Source organism: Ornithorhynchus anatinus, chromosome 14 (assembly GCF_004115215.2).
Source record: "Ornithorhynchus anatinus isolate Pmale09 chromosome 14, mOrnAna1.pri.v4, whole genome shotgun sequence".
Taxonomy (NCBI): domain Eukaryota; kingdom Metazoa; phylum Chordata; class Mammalia; order Monotremata; family Ornithorhynchidae; genus Ornithorhynchus; species Ornithorhynchus anatinus.
Window position 1 is genome coordinate 15068311 of NC_041741.1, and position 19338 is coordinate 15087648.

The 19338-nt window shown below is 48.4% G+C and overlaps 4 gene segments (V, D, J or C); all 4 read left to right on the forward strand.

The window, feature by feature from the left end:
- The window catches only part of LOC114816504, a 70686-nt gene extending 56978 nt beyond the window's left edge, over positions 1-13708 (forward strand). The window contains 4 exon segments of the C gene segment in view: positions 9102-9395; positions 10760-11128; positions 11774-12094; positions 13153-13708. Of these exon segments, the coding sequence occupies positions 10813-11128; positions 11774-12094; positions 13153-13490 (975 nt within the window).
- Positions 1-19338, forward strand: part of LOC120638829 — a 96533-nt gene that overhangs the window by 58102 nt on the left and 19093 nt on the right.
- The window catches only part of LOC120638828, a 140968-nt gene that overhangs the window by 56503 nt on the left and 65127 nt on the right, over positions 1-19338 (forward strand).
- Positions 1-19338, forward strand: part of LOC100076564 — a 189816-nt gene that overhangs the window by 56038 nt on the left and 114440 nt on the right.

Here is a 19338-nt window from a genome sequence, read left to right on the forward strand (position 1 = left end):
GATGGGAGCAGAAGATTTTAGAAAATGAAATGGAATGAGGTCTGAAATGCAAGGAGAAAGAATGTATTTTTTGAGAGCGGTTGGGAGAACTTCTCTGGGGAGTTAGTTGGGAAGGAGGAGAAATTGGAGGGTGATATAATAAAGCAGTGAGAAGGTGATGGAGGGACTTCAGGAAATTCACAATAGTTTCTATTTTATCAACAATGTGGTGACAAGGTCATCGGGGGTCAGAATAGGAGGAAGCAGGGTTACTACAATCTTAGGTAGGGAGGTAAGGGTTGGCCATAGTTTATGGGGCCTTAGAGGTGGGAGTGAATGAAGAAGTGGTGGTGTTGAGCAGAAGAAGGGTAAATGTAAGCTCCTTGAAGGCAGGAATTGTAACTTCTTTATTGTACTCTCTCAAGTGCTGAATCCAGTGCTTTGCACTCAGTAAGCCTCATTAAATGCAAATGATTAGTTGATTGATTAGATCATGTCTATAAACTCTAGAGAAGCAGCGTGGCTCAATGGAAAGAGCACGGGCTTGGGAGCCAGAGGTCATGGGTTCGAATCCCAGCTCTGCCGCTTGTCAGCTGTGTGACTGTGGGCAAGTCACTTAACTTCTCTGTACTTCAGTTCCCTCATCTGTAAAATAGGGATTAAGACTGTGACCCTCACGTGGTACAACCTGATTACCCTGTATCTATCCCAGTGCTTAGAATGGTGCTCTACACATAGTAAGCGCTTAACAAATACCGACATCATTATTATTATTATTATTATTGTTATTGTACTCTCCCAAGAACTTTATATGATGTTCTTGGGTTCAGAACACAGTGAAAGTGCTCAGGAAATACTCATTTATTTTACGGTATTTGTTAAGCATTTGCTAGGTGTCTAGCACTGTTCTAAGCCCTGGAGTAGATAATACACAGTAAGTGCTTAACAAGCACCTTAACTAATTAATTCTGATCCCTAGAAAGAGACAGGATCATTTAACCTGGCAGCAAGGCCTTTCCTAAAAGAAGCATGGTGGCTTAATAGAGGGAGTATAGGCCTGGAAGTCAGAAGACCTGGGTTCTAATTCCAGCTCCAATGCTTGTATACTGTGTGACAAGTCACTTAAGTTCTCTTTGCTTCAGTCATCTCATCTGTAAAATGGGGATTAAATCCTCCTCCCTCCAACTTAGTCTATAAGCCCTATAAGGTTCAGGGACTGTAAGCTCACTGTGGGCAGGGAACGTGTCTACCAACTCTGTTATATTGTACGCTCCCAAGCACTTAGTACAGTGTTCTGCACACAGTAAGCGCTCAATAAATACAATTGGTTGACTGATATTCTTGTATCGATCCCAACTCTTAGAACAGTGCTTGGCACAAAGTAAGCCCGTAACAAATGCAACAAAAAAGAAAAGGCAGAGGAGGAGAACAAATGCCATAAAAATGAAAAGGAAGAGGAGGAGAACAAAGAAAAATGATGGAGAGAGAAGGAGAAGGAGGAGGAGGAGGAGGAGGAGGACGTGGGGTTTGCTATCTAGCTGGGCTGTGACAGTCCTGGCTCTTCCAGGGAAACACTGAAGGCCTCAGATGACTGTTCTCCCCTGAATCACAAAGGTCTCTGGTTTCTCCTCATTGAGCCCACCTGGGGCCAGCAGCAGCCACCCCTCTCCACCCTGAGCTAGGGGGCTGGGGGAAGACTGGATTTCCATGCCGATGCCAGTGTTCAGTGGCCCACCCCCTTGAGCAATAGCCCTTGGGGAGAAAGAAGCCGTGGAGTGCATCTCTCCTCAGGATGGGGACCAAGGAATCCAGGAGTCTTAAAGGAGCCTTCCGTGGGCTGGGGCAGGGGGTGTGGGTCCCCAGCAGGGATAGTGCTATTTAATAATGATAGTACTACTACTACTAATAATGATAATAATAATAATGGCATTTATTAAGCACATACTACGTATCAGGGATCATACTAAACTCTGGGGTGGATGCAAGCAAACTGAGTTGGACACAGTCCCTGTCCCTTATGGAGCTCACAGTCTCAATCTCCATTTTACAGATGAAGTAACTGAGGCACAGAGAAGTGAAGTGACTTCTTCACAGCAGGTCACACAGCAAACAAGTGTCGGAGCTTGGATTGGAACCCATGACCTTCTGACTCACAAGCCCATGTTCTACCCCCTACATCATGTTGCTTCTCCCTCAGGGCCCCTCTCATTCCCTCTTTGCCACCTGCAGGATCTACAGGCCTGAGGGATGGTGCCCAGGCAATTCAGGCCCTCAGACCTCCTTCCATCCTCAGCAAAAGGATTCCAGGCAGGCAGGCAGGTAATAGTCTACTCGGAGGGCAGTGTCTATCCCCCAGACATGAAGTCACTCAGTCAATCATATTTATTGAGCCCTTATTGTGTGCAGAGCACTAAGCACTTGGGAGAGAACTATATAGCAATATAAATAGACATATTCCCTGCCCACAACGACTAACCAGGGAAGGGGAGTCAGATCTCCTCCACCCCCACAAGCTAGCTGTCCCTTGCAGGAGTCCAAGCAGCAAACCCTGACCCAGGTCAGAGGTAAAAAGGGAACTCTGGGACCCAGGCCAGCCCATTCAGGTTTCAGTGATATTTTTAGCATCAAGGTGCTGACCCAAACCAATGTGCAGAATGGCTGTGCTCGCCGCCACCCCTGCCTCCCTCACTGGGCTCCAGAAACTCATGCATATTCATCCTGGGGGAGTGGCTTGAGCTGAGAGCCCCCACCGCTGGATCGACAGACATCAACACCCCTGGACTGAGGGAGGCAACATATCAGTGATGAAGTCCAGTTCTCCGGGGTCCCAGAGATGTGGGGGAGGCCAGTCCTCGGAGGGGACCAGCCCTTGGGCCTGGAATTGCTGCAGGTGAGAAGGACAACTCCATGGGCATTAGGGTTAAGGTGAGGGTTAGGAACAGGGGACAAAGGGACTCCTATGGGGGACCAGCAGGTGGATGGTGCTGCGAGATGCAGTCTCTCCAACTGACCTAAGCAAGGTCAGGGTCCAGGGGCCCAAAAGACCTCAAGAGCAGAGCTGGCCTGGGCATTTAGTCTGGATTCTTCCCTCCTTTCCACCCCGAGGCCAGGAAATGGAGCTGAACTAGTGAGAAGAGAGCTACAACTGTAGCTCGGATTACAGTTACAGGGGCAGTTACAGGGGAAGACCCAGAAGCTGGTCTGCTGGGGAGGAGAAACAGCAGCTAGGCTGCTAGGGCATAGGAACAAGAGTGGACAGGGCAGGACTGATAGCAACTAGAAAGGGTTTGGAACCAATGGGGGAAGATGATGATTTGGGGATTACAGGAGCAGGGCGGAATGGAACCAGTGGGGAAAAGTAAAGAAGCTAAGATGTTGGCATAGATACAGAAGCTAAGCTGACTTGAGTATATATAGGAGCTAAACTGGCAGTCAGGACAATGGTTCAGCTCACAGGTGCAGGAGAGGAAGCTGAGTCTATGGGGAAGGTATATGAGTTGAGTCAGTGATAGAAGGAACAAAACCTGTATGGGGGGGAAGGTAAAGGAGCATAATTGAAGGGGGAAGGAGTTGGAGCTGAGCCAGTGAGGAAAGGTAATGGAGCTGGGCCAGTTGGGATGTAACAGTGCTGGGCCAGTGGGGGAAGGTTTTGGAGCTTAGCTAGTGGGGAAAATGTAGTAGAGCTGATCTGGTGGGGAAAGGTAGAGGAAGAGCTGATGAAAGAAGGTTCAGGAGGTGAGTTAGTGGGAGAAGGTACAGGAGCTGAGCAGGTGGGAGGAGGTACAGAAACTGGGCAGGTTGGGGAAGATATAGAAGCTGATCTGGTGGAAGAAGGCCCAGGAGTTGAGCCAGTGAGAGAAGGTACAGAAGCTGAGCAGGTGGGATAAGGTTTGGGAGCTAAGCTGGTGGGAGAAGGTACAGGAGCTGAGCTGGTGGAAGAAGGTTTGGGAGCTAAGCTGGTGTGAGAAGGTACAGGAGCTGAGCTGGTGGAAGAAGGTATAAAAGCTGGGCAGGTTGGGGAAAGTACAGAAGCTGAGCTGATGGGAGAAGGTACAGGAACTGAGCTGATGGGAGAAGGTACAGGGGATGAGCTGGTGGGAGCAGGTACAGAAGCTGAGCTTATGGGGGAAGGTACAACAGCTAAGCTGGTAGGATAAGGTATGGGAGCTAAGCTGGTGGAAGAAGGTACAGAGGCTGAGCTGGTGGGAGAAGGTATAAAAGCTGAGCTGGTGGGAGAAGGTACAGGAGCTGAGCTGGTGGGAGAAGTTTCAGGAGCTGAGCCGGTGGGAGGAGGTACAGGAGCTGGGCAGGTTGGGGAAAGTACAGAAGCTGAGCTGGTGGGGGAAGGTACAGGAGCTAAGCTGGTAGGATAAGGTATGAGAGCTAAACCGGTGAGAGAAAGTACAGGAGCTGAGCAGGTAGGAGGAGGTACAGGAACTGAGCTGGTGGGAGAACGTACAGAACCTAAGCTGATGTAAGAAGCTACAAAACCTGAGCTGGTGGGAGAAGGTTCAGGAGCTGAGCCGGGGGAAGGAGGTACAGGAGCTGAGCTGGAGAGAGAAGGTACAGAAGCTGAGCTGGAGAGAGAAGGTACAGGAGCTGAGCTGGTGGGGGAAGGCACAGGAGCTGAGCTGGTGGGAGAAGGTACAGAAGCTGAGCTGGTGGGAGAAGATAGAGAAGCTGAGCAGGTGGGATAAGATATGGGAGCTAAGTTGGTGGGAGAAGGTATAGGAGCTGAGAAGGTGGGGGAAGATTCAGCAGCTGAGCAGGTAGGAGGACGTAAAGGAGCTAGGCAAGTTGGGGAAAGTGTAGAAGCTGAGCTGGAGAGAGAAGGTACAGGAGCTGAGCTGGTGGGGAAAAGTACAGGAACTGAGCTGGTGGGAGAAGGTGCAGGAGCTGATCAGGTGGGAGAAGGTATGGGAGCTAAACTGGTGAGAGAAAGTACAGGAGCTGAGCAGGTAGTTGGAGGTAGAGGAGCTGGGAAGAAAGGGGAAAGTACAGAAGCTGAGCTGGTGGGAGAAGGTAGAGGAGCTGAGCAGGTGGCATAAGGTATGGGAGCTAAGCTGGTGGGAGAAGGTACCGGAGCTGAGCAGATGCGATAAGGTACAAAACCTGAGCTGGAGGGAGAAGGTACAGGAGCTGAGCTGGTGAAAGTACCGGAGCTGAGTAGGTAGGAGGAGGTACAGGAGCTGAGCTGATAGGAGAAGGAGAGCTTAGGTTTTGTACATTCTCCCACCAGCTCAGCTCCCATACCTTATCCTACCAGCTTAGCTCCTGTACCTTCCCCCACCAGCTCAGCTTCTGTACTTTCCCCAACCTTCCCAGCTCCTTTACCTCCTCCCCCGGGCTCAGCTCCTGAACCTTCTCCCACCAGCTCAGCTCCTTTACCTTCTCTCTCCAGGTCAGCTTCTACACTTTCCCCAACTTGCCTAGCTCCTTTACGTTCTCCTAAGGTGGAGGAAGGTTCAGGAGCTGAGCAGATAGGAGGAGGTACAGAAGCTGGGCAGGTTGGGGAAAGTACAGAAGCTGAGCTGATGGGAGATGGTACAGGAGCTGAGCTGGTGGGAGAAGGTCCAGCAGCTGAGCTAGTAAGGAATGGGTAAAGGAGCACAGCCAGTGAAGACAGCTACAAAAGCTGAGCTGGTGCGGGGAACGGTACAGGAGCTGAGCCTTTAGGGGAAGGTAGAGGAAGTGAGCCGGTGAGAGAAGGTAAGGGAGTAGAGTCAGTGGGGGAAGAAACCTGTTAGGGAAGGTATAGGATCTCAGCTAGTTGAAGAAGGTAGAAGAGCTGAACTGGTTGGAGAAGATACAGGAACAGAGCCAAAGGGAGAAGGTACAGAAGCAGAGCCTGTAGGAGAAGGTGGGGGAAGATCTGGTGGGGGAAAATACTGGAGCTGACCTAATAGGAGAAGGTATAGGAGCTGAGCAGGTTGGGAAAGGTATAGGAGCTGAGCAGTTGGGAGAAATTAGCGGAGTTGAGCCTACAGGGGAAGGTAGAGGAGCTGAGCTGGAGAAGGTAGAGAAGCAGAAATGGAGGGGGAAAGCACAGGAGCTGACCTTGTCAGGGAAGGTTCAAGGCTAAGCTGTTGGAGGAGGTAGCCCAACTTTACTGGTGAGGAAGGGAATGGTGGAAGATACAACACCTGAGCCCATGAGCTTAGCTGGTGGGAGGAGGTACAGAGGTTGAGCAGGTCGGTGAAGGTAAAAAAAGCAGTGCAGGAGTTGAGGTGTTGGAGAAGGTACGGGAGCTTAGCCAGTGGGAGAAGATACAGGATCTGAGCTGGTGAGAGAAGGTACAGGAGCTGAGATTTTGGAGAAGATATGGGAGCTGAGATGATTGTGGAATTTACAGAAGATGAGCAGGTGGGGGACGGTACAAAAGCTGAGATGTTGGGGAAGGTGCAAGAGCTGAATGTGTGGTGGAAGGTACAGGAGTTGAGCCAGTGGCAGAAGGTACTAACCTGAGCTGTTGGAGAAGTTAGGGAAATTCAACGGATGAGAGGCTATAGGAGTTGAGCCAGTTGGGGAAGGTCCAGGAGCCGAGCCAGTAAGGGTAGCTGCAGAAGTTGAGCTGACTGTAGAAGTTACAGTGGCTGAATTGTTAAGGGACCAAGTAGTAGCTGAGCTGGTTTCAGTAAGCTCAGTTATTGGGATGGCAGGGGGTGGGGTGGTGGGCTAGTTTCAGCAGCTGAGCAGAAGGAGTCTGATTGAGAAGTTTAACTAGTGGAAAAATGATACAGGAGCTGAGCTGGCTGCGGTAAACTCAGCTCTGGGGCTGCCAGGGTTTGGGCTGGTGGGCTAGAAGCAGTGAGGCCATAGTGGCTAGAGCACAGGTCTGGAAGTCAGAAAGACCTGGGTTCTAATCCCAGTTCTACCACTTGTCTGCTGCTGTCACTTCTCTGTGCCCCAGTTTCCTCATCTGTAAAAGGGGGAATAAGACTAAGAGACCTATAAAATAATAATGGTATTTTTTAAGCGCTTATTATGTGCCAGGCACTATACTAAGAGCTGAGGTGGATATGGGATAAGGACTGCATCCAACCCCATTTTCTTGTATCCACCCAGTTCTTAGTACAATTCCTGACACATAGTAAGCTCTTAACAAATACCACAATTATTATTATCATTATCATTACTTACTCTGTGCCAAGCACTGTACTAGGCACTGGGATAGATACAGTGTTATCAGGTCAGACACAGTCCCTATTCCACATGGAGCTTACAGCCTAAGGAGGAGGGAGAACAGATATTGAATCCTCATATTACAGATGAGGAAACAGACCCATAGGAGGTAAGTGACTTGCTCAAGGTCACAGAGCAGGCAAGTGATGGAGCTGGGATTAGAACCCAAGTCCTCTGACTTCCAGGCCCGTGCTCTTTCCTCTCTTTCCTAGAAGTCATGGAGCATGGGGCTGAGAATGAAGGAAATTCCAGAGCAAAAAAAACAGGGAAACCAGGAGACAGGGGAACAGGGGCCTCCAGAGGGTCTAGGCAGGAGGACTGTGGGGCTGAGAGTAGACGTTACCAGCAGGCAACAGTTTTGTGGGGCAGGGGAGTTCTGGATCAAATCTACTTACCAGATCTAGATTCACCCTCATCCTGCTGCACCGAATCCTTGGTCTTCTGGCAAGGAGGTGTTTTTAAACAAACAGGAAAATCAGCAGGACTTCTCAAGCCTGTGAGAAAGTAGAGGAGGCCAAAAAGGAATCAAGTTACAGTTAAGAATATTAGAGAATATGGGACCCTTTCCTCTCCCCAGGAGTGTCCTGATCTCCTCATCTCTTTGCCTCTCCATACCTTCTCTCTCTGATGGCTGTCTGTGCTGATGGCTGAGAGATGGTGGGATTCTAACCAGGCTAGGTTCTCTTCTGGGCAAGGGTCTCAGCGTGGCCTCCCAATTCTCCCTGAACACCAACTTCTCCTGTTCCCTTTCCACCTCTCCTCTCAAGAGAAGACAGCATGGCCTGGTGGAAAAACCTAAGGACAGGGAGTCAGGAGAACTGGGTTCTAATCCCAGCTTTGCCACTTGTCTGCTATGAGACCTTGAACAAATTGCTCACCTTCTCTGGGCTTCAGTTTCCTCAGCTGGAAAATGGGAATTCTATAAGTGCTCCCCCTCAGACTGCAAGGCCCATTTAGGACAGAGAATCTTGGGAGACACTGCCTGTCTCTGTGCTTCCCACATTGGAAGAAACCTAGAGAACTGGGAAAACGTTTGGAAAAGGGAGACAAAGAAAGAATGAGAAGACTGGGCTCTTCCAAAGAGCTTGCAACTCAGCTGTGCCCTAGGAAAGGATGCTTTTGTGCTCCCATTGGAGGTGAGGTGTTTCTGCTTGGGCAGCACTTCAGGCCACTGGGTGCATGTGTGTGCATGTCCATGTGTATGTGGAGGGGTATGTGTGTGTGATGCATTGAGAAGTACTGTGATCTAGTGGAAAGAGCAAGGGCCTAGGAGACAGAGTACTTGGGTTCAAATCCTGGCCTGGACACTTGTCTGCTGTATGACTTTGGGTGAGTCATTTAGCTTCTCCGTGCCTTAGTTTTCTTAACTGTAAAATGAACATCGCCCTCTCAGGGTGGCACCTGGAGAGTTTCCAGTAGTCTACCAGTCTTGACTTTGGGAGGGAGAGTCAAGTAGAGGCCTACCCATTCCTAGCTTGGGCAGTGGCTAGCGAGTGGAAGGCAATCTTTTTCAAGTCAAAACTCACCTGTGCTGGGCAGCAGGGTAATGGGAGAGAGTCAAGGGTGGAGATTGAAGTTTACTGTGTGGAAGGAGGCAATGGTAAACCACTTCCATATTTTTACCAAGAAAATTCTATGGATCCACTACTAGAACGATGGCAGATGGAAGGGGGACTTTCTGGCAGAGATGTGTCCATGGTGTCGCTATGGGTCGGAGATGACTCGACGGCATAAAACAAGACAAAATGAGCATGCAATACTTGTTCTCCCTCCCCCTTAGGCTGTGAGTTCCCTGAGAGACAGGGACCGTGTTCAACCTCATTATCTTGTACACTACAGAGCTTGGCACCTAGTAAGTGCTTAACAGATTCCACAGTGATGATGTTGATGATGATGACAATGTTGACATCTTGGATTTATGTCCTGTTTTTGCCTTCCAGTTTGGAAGGTGGCCCCATCCGTCTTCCCCTTGACTCCCAGCTGCGAGGAAGTAGAACTATCCGAGGTGACCCTGGGCTGCCTGGTGACCGGATATTCCCCAGATCCCGTGAAGGTCGACTGGAGCCCATCATTCTACAACAGCAAAGCCCAGACCTACCCCTCCATCCTCCACCCCACGGGGCTCTACTCGCTCAGCAGCAAAATCACCGTCCCCGCTTACAACTGGCACAACAAGGTGTACACGTGCAAGGTGACCCATACGCCCACAAACACCATCATCAGTGGGAATGTCGGTAAGATGACCAGCCCCTCCCAGTGGGGAAGGAGGCAGTGTGGCCTACTGGATAGAGCATGGATCCAGAAGTCAAAAGGACCTGGGCTCTAATCCCAGTTCCGCCACTTGTCTGCTGGGTGACCTTGGGCAAATCACTTAACTTCTCTGTGCCTCAGTGACCTCATCTGTAAAATGGGAACTAAGACTGTGAGCCCCATGTGGGACAAGGACTGTGTCCAACCTGATTAGCTTATATCTACCCAGAGCTTAGAATAGTGCTTGACATATAGTAACTGCTTAATAAATACTATCACTTGTTATTATCACTATTGTTATTATTATTAAAGAGCAGGTAAATGAGAAGAAGCAGAAGTGGGGAAGTCACAGATGGGGTGAGAGGATCCTGTGGGAAAAGTAGGGACAGAACTAGATGGGGCACAAGCATCAAGGAGAAGCAGAAACGAGTGATTTAGCAGGATGCTGCATTTCTGCCTAGGGTCTGCCATTCAGGGCTCCCCCAAACTTTCCCGGTGCCTGAGTCCAGTCTGAACACACACTCCCAAGGTCGTGTGGCCTGGTAGAATGAGAATGGAGTCAGGAGATCTGAGGCCTAGTCCTGGCTCTGCCCCTGACCCAACATGAGATCCTGGACAAGTGACTTAGCCTCTCTTGGGTCTCTCTTACCCCAAATGTAAAATGGGCATAATCATACCCGACTCTCCCTCCATCATAAGGCTGTTCTGAAAATAAAAGTGCCTGGCACATAGTAAGCGCTTAACAAACACCACCATTATTAGAGCATGGATCATGTCTACTAGCTCTGTTATATTCTCCCAAGCACTTAACTCAGTGCTCTGGATAGAATAAGCTCTACGGATTGCTTGAGTCAGAATTTTTATGATAGTCCCTAAATACTGTAATGTCCTGGTGAACAGGAACTCATCTTTCTGCTAAATTTTTGGGGTATTCCTAAACAATACAGTGCTTTGCACAGAGCGAGTGCTCAGTCAGTACTGGAAATTGATTAACTTAATGATAAATGTTCTGGAATTCCCTAGATTATAAACTCCAGGTGGGTAGGAAGTGTCTTCACTTTCTACATTTGGGGATTTTCCCAAAATTCTTAGCACAGTGCTTTGCACAAAGTAGATCCTCAAAAAATTTCATTAATAACTGTTGTCTCCATCATAGCGGTGTAAGAAATAAGCTTTTTGTGGGTAGTGAATATATCTATCAACTCTATTGCATTGCACTCTCCCAAGCACTTGTTACAGTGCTATACATACAGTACGTGCTCAATTAATATCACTGATTTAGAGGAAACAGGAACACAATGTACAACAAGGGAATTGTAATGACGGCGAGCATGATTTCTGCTTTTAGTTGCACCAGCGCCACCCACCCCCCAAACGACTACTCCTGTTGTCACCCCGGCCATGAAATCTCCTCCAGCGGTGAGGGTGGTCCACTCCTCCTGCCTCCCGAACGGGGACGCCGAAGCCACCATCCAGCTACTTTGCCTCATCTCGGACTTCAGCCCAGCCAAAATCGAGGTGAAGTGGCTGGAGGATGATGAAGAGCAGGACGGATTCTACGTTTCGGAGTCCAAGAGGGAAAACAATGGGAAATTCTCTGCCTACAGCGAGTTCAACATCACCCAGGGAGAGTGGCTGACTGGCAAGACCTTCACCTGCAGTGTAAGGCACATGGCCTCCAAGAAGGATATCCAAGACTACGCCAGGTCCTGTAAAGGTAATTCTATCCATCAGCTTCTTTCTGGGGACCAAGGGCAAAATGAGGGTGTTTGAGGTAGAGGGTTCCACTTGGCTGATAAAGTCTTTCCGTTTATCTTGGGCTGAAGCTGATAAGAGTCTTAAATGATGGTTGAGGCTTTGGGGATTGAATTTGGGAGAGGGGAGAAGAGGATGAGTGGTGTGGCCAAGTGGATAAAGTACAGAACTGGAAATCGGAAGACCTGGGTTCTAATTCTATCTTCTCTCTTTTGTCTGCTGGGCAACTTTGGACAAGTCGCTTCACTTCTCTGTGCCTCAGTGACTCAGGTCTCTCATCTGTAAAGTGGTGTTAAATATTCATTCTCCCCTCCACCTTGTATTGAGATCCCCATGTAGGACAGGGGATCTAATGGTATTATATCCACAGTGCTTGACACATAGTAAGCACTTAAATACCACAGTGACTATTATTATAACAACATCTACAGTTGATTGGAAATATAGTCCAGGGGTCCACGGGCAGGTGGGGATGCAGAAGGGGCAGGTAAGGGGCAGCAGCCTCTGAGATCAGAGTTCAAGGGAGCCAGTGAAGGACCCGAATCTGAGTCAGGGCCAGACCTGGAATTGCTGGGTTCATCTGCTGCTAACCGGTATCTCCCTTCAGACATCAACCTTATCCAGAACCTCAAGGTCTCTGTGAGCCCCCCAAACCCTACTGACCTCTTCATTGCCCGGACACCGTCCCTCACCTGCCTGGTGGCCAGTCTGCCTGATTCAGAAGGCATCAAACTCCAGTGGATCCACAAAGGCATTGAGAGACCCGCTTCTCCCATCAAGATAATGAAACAGCCAGATGGTACCTTCAGTGCCGAGAGTACCCTGTCCATCACCCTGCCGGAATGGATGGAAGGAGAATCATTCACGTGCAAAGTGCAGCACCCTGACTTCCCCTCCATTGTTGAAAAGGCCATTTCCAAGCCTCTAGGTGAGCTCCCAGAATCCTCCCCGGCTTCCCCCATCCTCTCTTCAGAGAACTTTGATTCTGGGCTTTCAGCCTGTGAGTGCAGGGGACCTAAATCCAGTGTAAGTCCAGAATGCAAGGAGGAAATAGAGGGGAAAAATCAGAAGCTGGAGACTCTGGCTTCATGATCATTAAGATGGGGGTTAGTGCGTGACCCTGGAGAGTTCCTAACCTTCAGGCACTCTTGTTCAGTCTCCCCCATGTTCTAGTTACCCTACAGGTAAAGTTAATCAATCAGTCAATCAATGGTATTTATTGAGTGCTTACCACGTGCAGAGCACTGTACTGAGCGCTTGGGAGACTAAAAAGAAAGCAGTATTGGCTAGTGAAAGGTACACGGGCCTGGGAATCAGAGGACCTGTGTTCTATCTCAGCTCTGCCACTGGCTTGTTTTGAGACTTTGGGCAAACCCTTTAATTTCTCGATGGCTCAGTTTCCTCACCTGTAAAATGGGGATGAAGACCATGAGCCCAATGTGGGAAGGACTGTGTCCAACTATAATCAGTGCTAGGTACATACTAAGTACTTAAGAAGTATTATTATTATTATTATTATTACTACTACTATGATGACACAAGGAGCTTACTATCTAGTAGGAGAGACAGATGTTGAAATAAATTACAGATAGAGGAAGCAGCAGAGTCTAAGAATATGAACATAAATGATGTGGGGGTGGAGGTAGGGTGAGTATCAACGTGATTAGGAGGTAATGAACCAAATGCATTGGTAATGTAGAAGAGAGGGTGGATAAGGTTATGGGAGACTAGTCAGGGAAGACTTCTTGGAGAAGCTATGATTTTAGTAGGGCTTTGAAGCTGGGGAGAGTAGTGGTCTGTCAGATATGAAGTGGGAAGAAATTCCAGGCAGAAAGGAGGACATGGGGACAGAATTCTCAGTGAGACAGAAAGAGATCATGGTACAGTGAGTAGGTTGATGTTCGAGAAGTGAAGTGTGCAGGCTAGGAGGTAATGAGAGAGAGGGCAGCAATGCTAATGGCTCTTGGTTTCCCTCCTCCTGAGTAGGAAAGAGCTTAGCCCCGGCGGTTTACGTGTTCCCTCCACACATGGATGAGCTGGCCCAAAAAGACACCTTGAGCCTCACTTGTCTGGCAAAGAGCTTCTTCCCTGCGGATATCGCCGTCCAGTGGCTGCATAACGACGAGGACGTGGAGGAAGACCACTTTTCTGTGACTAAGCCACAGAAAGACTTGACAGGACAAGGCACGTTCTTCCTTTACAGCAAGCTAGACATCCAGAAGTCCAACTGGAAACGCGGAGATTCCTTCACCTGCATGGTGGGCCATGAGGCTCTCAAGCGCTACTCCATACAGAAGACAGTGCGGCAAAACCCCGGTAAATGAAGGCTTCGGTCGAAAGCTGAACCCCTCTGCCTGTACCCTCACTGCCTGACGTAACTCGCCCTCTTTCCTGCCAAATCCCCACTCCACCCTGATCCTTCTGCTGTGCCGTTCCCCTCCCTCTGTCTCCCCGGTGTCCCAGAAGAGGGGGTGTTCCCTGTGTAAATACCATCCGTGACCCCATAGTGTGATAATAAAACACCCCACTGCCAAGCCTGGAACCCAGCATGACTGGAGTGGTTCTTCCTGGGGCCTTCACGGGGAGAGGTGGGGCAACACTGGCCAATGGGTTGAGCAGAGGAAGGCAAGGCTGGATGGACAGGGACAGGGACACCATGTCAGTCAATCAATGGCTTGTTGTGGGGAGGTGACAGGTCTGTTAACTTTATTGCTATTTACTATCCCAAATGCTTAGTACAGTGTTCTGCACATTGCAAGAGCTCAATAAATACCATTAATTGAGTATTTACTGTATGGCGAGTACTGAACCAAGATCTTGGAAGAGTCCCATACAACAGACATGGTAGATGAATTCCCTGTCCACAACAGCACGTGGAGTTCACTCTCACTCTACAGAGGATGAGATGAGTCCCCAGTGAGGGGGACTCAGATCGTTGTGACCACCTCCCACCCTAGGGCTGGAGAGCCTCAGGGACCCAGTGACCCAACAGCATGACTTCCACAGAATCCTGGGCTGCCCGACTGGATAGCTGTGTCTCTGACGGTAGTCGGGTTGGTGCCACGGGAAAGGAGGCCTGCCATCGTGGGTTAACCCACCTCCCTCCCTAGGATTCCCGGTGCCCTTTCTGGAGACAGAATCCAAGGCTGGATGGACTACTAGTCTGACCCAGAATGGAATTGCTTATGATCTGATGTTCTGATAAAGTCAGGAAGCCAGCTAGGGAGAGGGTCTGAGCAGGTGGAGCCCTGGGCTCTCTGTCTGGAGCCATGGGGAAAGTTTGGCTGTGAAGAATGCTGTCTGACCACACCATCTACAGTTCACCCCTCCCTCACAGGGGTCAGCCTGGAATCCCCTCCCCTCTGGGAACATCACAAGATGAAGTTCCCATGGGTCCTCTTGTTCGTTGCTGCCAGTGTAGAGCCTGTGATGGTTGCCTGCTGCCTTTCCCAATTTCTCTCCTTTTAGGGAAGAGAAAGACAGTGGACAGAGTAAAGAATGCTGGGATCAGGACCCAGGAACCACCTGTAGTTGGGTCTGCTGGATAGACCTGGTGAGAGGGCCTGGCCAGCTCCTTCAGCTCCAGAGAGTCCCTGGGGAAGGTGGACAACACTCTCCCAATGAAGCAATAGTAGGGTTCAGCATATGTGTGGAAAAGGCATGGAACTCAGCCTCCCATCCCTAATTCCTAACCTGAAAGTTCCATTTCAACACCAGACCCTGGCATGGCCACACAACAAAAGCTCCACTGAGTGGGGAGAACTGGGCTTGTAGGCGTGTGACCTAGTGGCAGAAGAGTTTGATTCTAATCCCGGCTCTGTCGCTCACCTGTTGGGTGACCCCGGGGCAAATCACTTAACTTCTCTGCACACCTCATCTGCAAAGTAGAAATTCGATATCTGTTCTCCCTCCTACTTAGACTTTGAACCCCATGTAGGAACTGATTGTCTTGAATCTATCCTAGCACTTATTTCAGTGCTTGACTTATAGTAAGTGCTTAACAGAAATCATTATCATTATTAATCTAACAGAGAGCAGGAAACCCTTAATAATGGCAGCTACAGTGCACACAGAATGGAATACCCAAAAGAGTTTGACACACTCTATGAGGGTCATTGAGCATCAAAGCCATGCACACACCCATAAACTCATATAAAGGCCACTAGTGATTCAGTTGTGCACATAGGGGCTTCCACGAACACGTACTCATACATGCATATGCTCAGAAACATACACATGCACACACTCCCACAAGCAAACACCTGCTTAGGATATGTACGCACATATTTACTTGCACAAACTCACACAACCACATATTCACCCACCTACACCCTCATGGAGCCCAAACACGCATACACACACACACACACACACACACACACACACACACACACACCCCCTTGGTTTTAACAGAGTTCTGAGTCACTTTCACTCTGAGCTCAAGCACAGTCCTGTATTCCAGGGAATAAGACTTCCCAGGTTGGTCCAAACCCCCCCTTCATGCCCCCATCTTTCTCCCTCCTTCCTGAAACAATCGAGCCAGCTCTAGAAAGGAAATGTGAAACTACTGGAGTTTCAGAGCTGAGGCTCCTTAGCCTCTTCAAGGCATGAAAGGAAGGAAAGAGGGAAACAGGCCTTAGAGTCTTAATTTATTCACAAGGGACAGGAGTCCAGAAGGGAGAATGCAGGGAAGAGGTGTCAGTTCATTGTGAGCAGAGAATGTGTCTACCAACTCAGTTATATTGTCCTTTCCCAAGTGCTTAGTACACAGTAAGTGCTCAGTAAATGCAGTTGAAAGGGCAGAATCATGGGTCACTGCAGGATTCACAACAGCTTAGTGTTCAATCAGTGGTATTGACTGAGCCCTTACTATGTGCAGGTAACTGTACTAAAAGCACTTTGTGAGACGTGGCAGCGCCAAGTGGAAAGATTCTAATCCCAGCTCTTCTGCTTGCCTGCTGAGTAACTTTGGGCAAGTCTTTTAATTGCTCTGTGCCTCAGTTTCCACAGCTGTAAAATGAAGGTAAAATACCTGTCCTCTCTGCTATTTTAAACAGTGAGCCCCAAGTAGGACAGGGACTGGATTTGTTCTGATTTTCTTGTATTGACTCCAATGCTTAGAACAGTACGTGGCCTATTGTAAGTGCTTAACAAATACCATAGTTATTATTATTTCTAATCCCTTGGGAGAGTGCAGTAGAATAAAACATCTGGTGTCCACAATACAGAAGAACAAGAGCATAAGCACGTAGGTTAAAAAAGAGAAAAGTGAGACCATAAAGAATCTGCCATTGACCTTTGTCATACTAACCTGTGCTTGTATCTCACCTCTGATTAGAAGGGTGGTCCACAGGGCTGGTGTTTTTCTAGGGTTTCTCCCCTTCAGGTTTTCCCCTCTTGGTCTCCTTTTCCAGACCTTCCTCAAGACCCTTTAGGTTGAGGAGATCTTCACTTCCATTTCTGTGAATACAAATTCTTATAGGGATTTCATGTTTACTAATTCCCTTCTAATTTGTTTTATGGCCTTTGTTAAGCACTTATTGTACTAAGCCCTGGGGTAAATACAAGTTAATCAGCTTGGACATAGTCCTGCCCCACCAAGGGCTCACAGTCTTAATTCCCATTTTACAGATGAGGTAACTGAAACACAGAGAAGTTAAGTGACTTGTCCAAGTTCACACAGCAGACAAGTGGCAGAGCCAGGATTAGAACCCAGGTCCTTTTGACTTCCATGCCCATGCTCTATATACTAGGCCATGCTGCTTCTCTAGTAATAATAATAATGGCATTTGTTAAGCATTTACTGTGGGTAAAGCATTGCACTAAAGTCCTGAAAATCACTGCCCATGTGGGGCTCAAGGTCAAAGTAGTGGGGAAAAAAAGGATTGAATTCCTATAATGCAGATTAGGGAATTGAGGCTCAAAGAAATTCAGTGACTTGCCCAAGGTCAGACAGCAGACAAGCGAAAGATCTGGGATTAGAACCCAGGTCCCCTGACTCCCAGGTCCATGTTCATTCCATTAAGCCATGCTGTTTCTCCAACATCCAAACCAGTTAATCTGAAGCCTCTAAATCTCCCTCCAGCTCCTCTTTCTAGCAGCTTGCTCTTCTCTCTCATCGCCCAGTCATAGTTGGATCTTGTCCAATCTCCTGGTTTTCACATTCTTCTCTCCTCTCCACCGTCCGCCAATCTCCCTTTCCATAGCTGACCCAAGACAGGGAGAACCCAGGTCCTTCTGACTCTTAGGCCCTTGCTCTACCCACTAGGCCACACTCCTTCCACTTTGGCAGCCCTCCAGAATTCTCTTGGGTGGAACTGTCCCTCTGGGTGAGCTTTGGGTAAAAGGAGATGGCAGTCCAGCAAGACCACATAGAGAATCTCCATTCTCCTCTGTCTGTCACCCAAGTCCCTAGTTCATCCCAAGTGGCTGAGAGGACAAAAGAAGTGGAATCCATATTTGAAACCAAACTGAGCTTCCTGGAATGGATTTCTTCAGGGAGTGCGGGGGAACCAGAGTCACTGGTTCTGCCTAACAATTCCTCCCACTCCTAACCCTTGGCACCTGATCTCTAACCAGGACACAAGATTAGATCATTACCATTACAAACACCACCATCCTCATCACCCTCATCATAATCAAAGCCCTCTATTAATACCCCTTGGAAGTTCTTAGAGGTTCTTTGGAGGATCTTTGTCTGAAAGGATTAAAAACCGGCTTTACTGTAGCTTCTGACTTTCAATATGGGTACATTCAGAGGTGGGTAGGACGAATGTCCCAGGCAGGTATTTGGAAGACAATCCAAAAGATAAAATTGATCCTGGAAATTGGAAATTTTCCAATCTTCCCTTTTCCTCATCCAACCAAATCTTAACTCATTCTTCTGGGTCTTCTAGTGGGTGTGCTTGTGGTGCTTGCAGATGGGAAGGTTGATTAAGGATCTTTAGAAAGAGATTTATGGGGTTTAGTGGGGTGAGACAGTGACGAAAGATGATGAGCTCTTTAATATCAAGAGATTAGGAGGGGAAATTTGATCTCCTCTCCTCCCTTTCCTAATACAAATGCCAAAGTAAGTAAAGCCACTGAAGGGTCAGACCTCCATCCAGCCCAAGATTCTGTCTCTATCAACAGCACCCAAACTTTTAGAGGACCTGTATAATGGTTGCTCTCATTATTATTATTATTTTGGTTTTTTTTAAGCTCTTACTATGTGCCAAGCACCCAGCCTCTTGACTAAGGATGGACGATACAACAATCCCAAAGCTTCCCTCTCCATTCCTGACTCTCCCTCCAGTGACTCAGTCCAGTCAACTCACACAAAGGGAAAGCTAGTAATGTGGGTCAGGCTGCTGAAGACTCCTTGAACTTTTTCTAAGAGATGGAAAAAGCTTCACTCCATGTCTCTTGCTTCATTATTCCAGGGCTGATTCCGGGAGAAAATTGCACTGAGGCTGGTGACGGAGAACTAGATGGTCTGTGGACTACCATCTCCATCTTCATCACACTCTTCCTCCTCACCGTGTGTTACAGTGCTACCATCACTCTCGTCAAGGTGAGAGACTCAGCCTTGTCACCTCCCTTTTCTTCCACCTATGACTATTTCCACTACCAGAGAAGCAGCGTGGCTCAGTGGAAAGAGCCTGGGCTTGGGAGTCAGAGGTCATGGGTTCGAATCTCCGATCTGCCACTTGTCAGCTGTGTGACTGTGGGCAAGTCACAACTTCTCTGTGCCTCAGTTCCCTCATCTGTAAAATGGGGATTAACTGTGAGCCTCACATGGGACAACCTGATTACCCTGTATCTACCCCAGCGCTTAGAACAGTGCTCTGCACATAGTAAGCACTTAACAAATACCAACATTATTATTATTATTACCACACTATCCCAGATAACCACTGCCTTGTGGGTGTGCATGTGTGGGTGGAGAATCAATAATAATAATAATAATTGTATTTGTTAAGCGCTTACTATATGTCAAGCACTGTACTAAGTGCTGGGATAGAAACAAGGTAATTTGGTCCCACGTTGGGCTGGCAGTCCAAGTAGAGAGAACAGGCATTGAATTCCCATTTTTCAGATGAGGAAACTGAAGCATTGAGAAGTCAAGTGACTTGCTCTGGGTCTCTCAGCAGGTAACTGGTAGATCTGGGATTAATAATAATAGTAATGATA